The sequence below is a fragment of the Phyllopteryx taeniolatus genome, chromosome 1, assembly GCF_024500385.1.
Source record: "Phyllopteryx taeniolatus isolate TA_2022b chromosome 1, UOR_Ptae_1.2, whole genome shotgun sequence".
Classification (NCBI taxonomy): domain Eukaryota; kingdom Metazoa; phylum Chordata; class Actinopteri; order Syngnathiformes; family Syngnathidae; genus Phyllopteryx; species Phyllopteryx taeniolatus.
Window position 1 is genome coordinate 26,311,510 of NC_084502.1, and position 7,607 is coordinate 26,319,116.

General features: G+C 40.5%; 1 protein-coding gene across 1 annotated transcript; it reads left to right on the forward strand.

Annotated features, from left to right (window-relative positions):
• The first annotated feature begins 1,839 nt into the window (after positions 1-1,839).
• her12 (hairy-related 12) lies at positions 1,840-6,478 on the forward strand. Its single transcript, XM_061764455.1, has 2 exons — positions 1,840-2,408; positions 5,621-6,478. Exons 1-2 carry the CDS (start codon positions 2,340-2,342, stop codon positions 6,005-6,007), a joined length of 456 nt encoding a protein of 151 aa, XP_061620439.1. The 5' UTR covers positions 1,840-2,339; the 3' UTR covers positions 6,008-6,478.
• The last annotated feature ends 1,129 nt before the right edge of the window (positions 6,479-7,607 follow it).

Sequence of the window (7,607 nt, forward strand, 5' to 3'; positions counted from 1 at the left end):
TTCGAACAGTCTATTGTCTTCATTTTATAGTGTTTGTCTTGGCTGTCCAGCTTCCAGTCATGTGTGGATTTTTTTTATTTTTTTTGGGGGGGGGGTTCAATCAGATTTCAGCTTCTATGTGTTGCCATGTAAATAAGTGTAATCTGCCCAGGGCTTTCAATGCAAATGCTGGCCCATGCCACACACACACACGAGGGTAATGGCTGTTTATTTTTTTTTTCAACCAATCAGATTTTAGATTCAATCAACAGGGCTACCAAGAACGCCCCGAGTGATCTCGGCATTTTCCAGTCCTTGATTGGTTGATTAGAGCAAAATCTGCCCAAAATGGCAGATGGAACAAGAGGAGAAATCAACTTTGTGACCTACATTATGTGTATATATATATATAAACATTTTTAAGACGGATTTTTCAAGAAAAAGTGGACATTGTGAGGATAGGTTGACCAATATCATTGCTGGTTGGTTTATTTTCACCCAGTATAGTATTTACTCGGCACTTTCAGAGCACTACGCTATGATCTCGACAGCTAGTTTACAGGCATAAGCAGAAGAAAAAGGGATATAATCTGTAAATCAGCATTTCTGGTAAGTACAAAACATTTTTAAAAAAGTTTTTATGTTTTTGTCATGTTATGAGACAAATATTGTGATCATTGGTGGCTGTATGATCTCCTGTCTGCAGTGAGACTGTACATGGCCACAAAGTTGTTTATGTTAATCTTTATCATTTAAGTGCTTTAAACTTGCATTCATTTTGTATGCATGTGTGTAATGTTGTTTGAGGAATCTAATTTACATCATTTGCGCATATGTGACGTGCAATTATTCAATTTCTCCCGGGCAATCGTCGAGTTCTGCCACTGACCAGAAGTGGCAAAATTTTGAGTTTCAAAATAAGAGCAATAACTGAAGAAGATGTTTGCTGCTTTAATGTTGCTAGCTTAATATAGTTTTGATAGAACAGAATCGAGCAGAATAGAATAGAGTGCCTTTTATTGTCACTGTACAAAGATTTGCCTTGTAAACTGTACTTCTTGCTTAGAAAACAACACCCACACAACTAAACGTATGCACGAAGAGACAGGAATTGCATTGAAGGGAAAAATTGAAGGAGAAGTCAGAATTCACACACATTTTGAATTTTAAAGTATTTTCATGAGTGCCCTATAAAGGGTTAATCTATTAAATTTGGTTATCTTAAGCATTTTTAGTTTCCTTTTCATGTGTGTTTTATTGTTATTTGAGCTGTCACATGATTTGTGCATGGGTGGGAATGTCACAGTGGCTGGAGGTGTGAAACTTACGATGCAGTTGGTAGAAGATAGTGTCAGTACAGAATTGTAAGTTTGTTTGGTTGTGCTATAATGAAAATGAGTATCGACACGCAAGTACACATATAAATGCCCTGTTAACAATAGCCAGTACCTGTGTCTTTAGTGTTTTATATGACGTTAAGTAATGAAAGATGTCGTGTAGCAATTAAGTTAGTGGCCAAATAAATAATAAATAAAATCTCCCTCTCGCGCTTGCTCTCTCTCTCTCTCTCTCTCTCTCTCTCTCTGTGATGTGATGGTGGTTTAAATATATACATACATAGTCCTGACCTCAACTCGACTGAGATGTTGTGGGATGACCTCAAGAGAGCTATACACACCAGACATCCCAGGAATCTTTCTGAACTGCAAAACCTTTGCAAGGACAAATGGTCCAAAATTAATCCTGATTGTTGTGCACATCTGACAGGAAACATTTGGTTGAGGTTACTGCTGCCATAGGAGGGTCAACCAGTTATTAAATCCAAGGGTTTGTTTACTTTGTCCTCCCAGCCCTGTAAATGTTATGTGCTGTAAAAATATCAACAAATATAATTGTATGTGCGGTATTAGTGTAATTAATTCATTTTTGTGATTTAGATGAAGAGCAGACCACATTTGATGACCAATATATGAAGAAATTTAAGAAATGCCAAAGGGTTCCTATGATAGATAGATAGATAGATAGATAGATAGATAGTTTGTCACTTCATATCATTTTTAGCTCCCCACTATTGTATTTTGACCATAAATGTGCGATGAGTTACTGTGCCCTGCTTTACCACTCATTGCTTATCTTGGGAAACATGCCCGGCACAGATACATGACCTCTGGGTTATTGATGTCTCTTCTATTGTTGTGTTGGGAGTCCCACTGGTCAGAGTGTGGGAACCCCAGCCGGGCCTGAGCCACATGCCTTTGTTATGCTAATATAAACCTATAAAATGAAGAGCAGCCTCTGCACAGATACCAGAGCCTACACTACTATCCTGCAAGAAGTTTCTCCTCTACACCTGGATAGAAATGGCGCCTTGCTCCTCCAACTTCTCCTTCATGCAACATGCCAGGATTTCTGAGAGGGACAACATCAAAGTAAGTCATGGAGCTGATCTTTTCTCAAACGTATTACTGAGCAGCAGATGTAGGTGATGATAGAGCGCAGGTGTCAAACTCAGGGCAGTCACATAATTTTATAATTGAATCATGTGTGCCTCCTTCATGTTTCTTGCTAAAATCTGAAGCAAAATTGCAAATTGTCTTCACTTATAACAACGTTATTGCAAGCATTTCTGTCACTTATCAAAAAATACAAATTAACAATAGATCAACAAACAATATTCCTTGTCTTCTGATTTCAAAACTAGTTATCCATCAATTTGTTGTTTATGTGTAATACTATGATGATGTTTTTATACTATACATTTATATTAGCACATATATTCGCTTACGTTGGGCAGAATCCTCACATTTCCAAAACCATCGCTTTTAAGGAAACCACAAAAACAGCATGTTTGTAAATCCATTAACATAGCAACATCAAACAGAACAAGCCATTTTCAACAAACTAGATTGGTGAATAATTAGAAAAAATAACATACCCACCGACCAACAGTATGAAAAATATAAATACAAAATTAATTAATATATATTATATTATATAATTGGCGGCACGGTGGGCGACTGGTTAGAGCGTCAACCTCACAGTTCTGAGGACCCGGGTTCAATCCCCGGCCCCGCCTGTGTGGAGTTTGCATGTTCTCCCCGTGCCTGCGTGGGTTTTCTCCGGGCACTCCGGTTTCCTCCCACATCCCAAAAACATGCATGAATTGGAGACTCTAAATTGCCCGTAGGTGTGACTGTGAGTGCGAATGGTTGTTTGTTTGTATGTGCCCTGCGATTGGCTGGCAACCAGTTCAGGGTGTACCCCGCCTCCTGCCCGATGACAGCTGGGATAGGCTCCAGCACGCCCGCGACCCTAGTGAGGAGAAGCGGCTCAGAAAATGGATGGATGGATGGATTATATAATTAATTAATTAATATAAAACACAAAATTGACCGACCAAATTTTGATCTAGATGTATATATTTATATTTACGGTGCAGGTTCGATTCCCAGCCATTGAACCAATACCCAGCCATTACCTGTCGCAAGCCGGACGTCACAACATATTTAGTATACTAACTCAAAAATTCACAACCAGTGTGCTGTGAGAGATAATCCAGAGTGCTGGATTTCACTTAACTTGTCCGAAAAGTATTACTTATTCATTACAAATATATTTGTGTCCATCTATCTATGCCAGTGATGTATTGTGACAGGTACAGAACAATTAAATGCTCTTCCATTAGGTGGCAGAAGGTAAAGTAAAGCTTTGCTTCCACCTGTTGCCATTCATACGAGTCATGGCTTCTTGTGAGTATATCAGATTTTGTGTTCAATAAACAGACCCAGATTTCATACTGAGTAAGTCCATTTGTGAGTAAATTGAGATGAGATCATCATTATTTCAGTATTCATACACTTTGTGCCATTTTTGTTGTGCCATGGGATTTTTGTAAAGTAAAATTAAGGTTGGGAATTTTCAACAAATGCTAAGAAGGGGCTTGGTTAAAAAAAATGCTTGTAATATCAGTTAAAAGTGAAGAAAAATATGCACTTTTGGTACAGAATCCGTTCAGCAAGACATATTTTGTCTTGCTTTAGTGTGCCACCTACAACCCCAATTCCAATGAAGTTGGGACGTTGTGTTAAACATAATTAAAACAGAATACAAAGATTTGCAAATCATGTTAAACGTATATTTAAGTGAATACACTACAAAGACAAGATATTTAATGTTCAAACTGATAAACTTGATTGTTTTTAGCAAATAATCAATAACTTAGAATTTTATGGCTGCAACACGTTCCAAAAAAGCTGGGACAGGGTCATGTTTACCACTGTGTTACATCACCTTTTCTTTTAACAACATTCAATAAACGTTTGGGAACTGAGGACACTAATTGTTGAAGCTTTGTAGGTGGAATTCTTTCCCATTGTTGCCTGATGTACAGCTTCAGCTGTTCAACAGTCCGGGGTCTCCGTTGTCGTATTTTACGCTTTATAATGCGCCACATATTTTCAATGGGAGACAGGTCTGGACTGCAGGCAGGCCAGTCTCGTACGTGCACTCTTTTACTACGAAGCCACACAGTTGTAACACGTGCAGAATGTGGTTTGGCATTGTCTTGCTGAAATAAGCAGGGGTGTCCATGAAAAAGACGTTGCTTGGATGGCAGCATATGTTTCTCCAAAACCTGTATGTACCTTTCAGCATGAATGGTGCCTTCACAGATGTGTAAGTTACCTATGCCATTGGCACTAACACAGCCCCATACCATCACAGATGCTGGCTTTTGAACTTTGCGTCCATAACAGTCCGGATGGTTCTTTTCCTCTTTGGCCTGGAGGACACGACGTCCACAATTTCCAAAAACAATTTGAAATGTGGACTCGTCGGACCACAGAAGACTTTTCCACTTTGCATCAGTCCATCTTAGATGAGCTCGGGCTCAGAGAAGCCGGCGGCGTTTCTGGGTGTTGTTGATAAATGGGTTTTGCTTTGCATAGTAGAGTTTCAAGTTGCACTTACGGATGTAGCGCCGAATTGTATTTACTGACATTGGTTTTCTGAAGTGTTCCTGAGCCCATGTGGTGATATCCTTTACACATAGATGTCGGTTTTTGATGCAGTGCCGCCTGAGGGATCGAAGGTCACGGGCATTCAATGTTGGTTTTCGGCCTTGCCCCTTACATGTAGTGATTTCTCCACATTCTCTGAACCTTTTGATGATATTATGGACCGTAGATGATGAAATCCCTAAATTCCTTGCAATCGTACGTTGAAGAACATTGTCCTTAAACTGTTGGACTATTTTCTCACGCACTTGTTCACAAAGAGGTGAACCTCACCCCATCTTTGCTTGTGAATGACTGAGCAATTCAGGGAAGCTCCTTTTATACCCAATCATGGCACCCACCTTAAGTTAATGAAAACAATAAGGTTTACCAGTTTGAACATTAAATATCTTGTCTTTGTAGTATATTCAATTAAATGTAGGTTGAACATGATTTGAAAATCATTGCATTCTGTTTTTATTTATGTTTAACACAACGTCCCAACTTCATTGGAATTGGGGTTGTAAAATAATGACACCTTTGAGGCATGACAGACCTCTCAGAGAAACCATGACTCCACTGTGGCCCAAGATAAAAATGCCTTTGCGCTGACCTACATGTTTCTCCTCTGCTATCTCCCCGCTCAGTTAAGAAAGCCCGTCGTGGAGAAAATGCGTCGAGATCGCATCAACAGCTGCATCGAGCAACTCAAGCTCATCCTGGAGAAAGAGTTCCACAAGCAAGAACCCAACTCCAAGCTGGAAAAGGCTGACATCCTGGAGATGACTGTCAGCTTTCTGAGGCAGCAGCTGCAGCCCTCCGCCGGTATGAGTGGCGGAGAATACAGCCGGGGCTACTCTCACTGCTGGAGGGACTCGCTGCACTTCCTCTCAGTGGCCCCCGGCAGCACGGGGGCCTCGCTGCGGGCTGAGATAGTCTGGAGGGACCACAGCTCCTCTCCGGGGGGCTCGCCTAGCAGAGGCCCCAGGCTGCAGGAGAGCAATGGAGGCACAGTGGTGTGGAGGCCCTGGTAGAAGACTCGAACCCCTCCTCACTTTGTAAGAAATACAGTACGCATTTCCAGCCCTGCTCCTTCCTCAACATCTCATCATATTGATGGAGACGTTGTGAAAGCCATAGCTCCCACTTATCTAGAAGTCTCTTTGCTTTGACTGTGATTCACCATTCGACCTTTGATCTCTGATTTTGCGTGATGATGGTTTTAATGAATCGTTTACTCCAGTGGAGTTTTACAGTATACAGTATCTTGCTTGATTGTAACAGTGTATCTCTGCCATATTGTGCCGTACTGACAGCCCATGTTGAGAATATTTCTCTCTTATCGTTTGATGAACGCCAAATTGTATAATGCCAAATTGTATAATGCTGAGTGATGTGACGTCTGTGGCCGTGCGTGTGAATGTGACCATGTTACTGTTTTTGCTTTGACATTTATGCTCTTAAACCCCATTTTGTATGACAATTAACAATAAGAATAAACCAATCATGAAAACAATCATTACGTTCTAGATTTTTGACTCAATGATGCAATAAAATCTTTTGTAAAGTCACAGAGGGCTTTAGAAATGAATTGTTTTTTCACATTCATACAGGAATTAATGATTTTTTTCGGGTCCAATTGTTACACGAAAGTAGGGATGAGCGAGTACTGATACCAGGTCTCGGCATCGGGCCAATACTGGCGTTATTTCTAGATACTAGATACTTGCCGATACCAGCCACCGGTACTTGAGACAAAAAAACTGACATTTAGTATGTCCTCCTCAGCAAAGGTTGGCGCTACACTGCAGTGTATTGACCCATGGGTGAATCATCATGTCTGTCAGAAAAAATGAAAGGTCGTTGATCACAATGATCTGTCATTGTGTTAATTGCAAGTTTATATATCAAAAGTACTAGCAGGTACTAGGTATCTGTATCAGTGAATACTCAAGAGTGAATACTCGTACTAGTATCAGTCTGAAAAAAAGTGGTATCGAACATCCTTGCACGAAAGTACTATTAAAACCCATTTGCACCATGAGACAATTCAAATACATTCATAAACATAGGTCAAAGTTCACAAACATAGGCCAAACTTTATTATTGTTTGTTGGCCTAAATCATAATTATGGTATCTCATTATTATCACAATTCTGCTACTCGTCCTCTTTTTTCTTCCCTTGTTACTGGTGGAAACGGGCTTCCATAGTTCATGACCTACTATGAAAAAAAATCTTTCTTTTTAATTTATTTATGAAACTAATTATAATCACGGTATGAATGTGAGTGTGAATGGTTGTTTGTGTATATGTGCCCTGCTGGCATGGCTGGCGAGCAGTTCAGGGTGTACCCCCCCTCTCGCCCGGAGATAGCTGGGATAGGCTCCAGCACGCCCGCGACCCTAGTGAGGAGAAGCGGAACGGAAGATGAATGAATTATAATCCCTCAAAGGGAAAATCAAATTCCCACTCTGCTATATATTTTTGTGTTGCACACCACATACAAGAAGCAAATTACACACATGCAGACATGCAAGGAGCGAAAAAGTGAAAGGGACCCGCAAATAGTGCTGCACCTCATGGCCCGGGAGCGGTGCCTTGCTCAAGGGCACCCCACAAGCGCCAGTAATCA

Coding starts and splice junctions, on each gene's coding strand:
- her12 (XM_061764455.1), top strand. CDS start 2,340: ATGGCGCCTTGCTCCTCCAACTTCTCCTTCATGCAACATGCCAGGATT. Junction 2,409..5,620: donor CTGAGAGGGACAACATCAAA/GTAAGTCATGGA, acceptor CTCCCCGCTCAG/TTAAGAAAGCCCGTCGTGGA.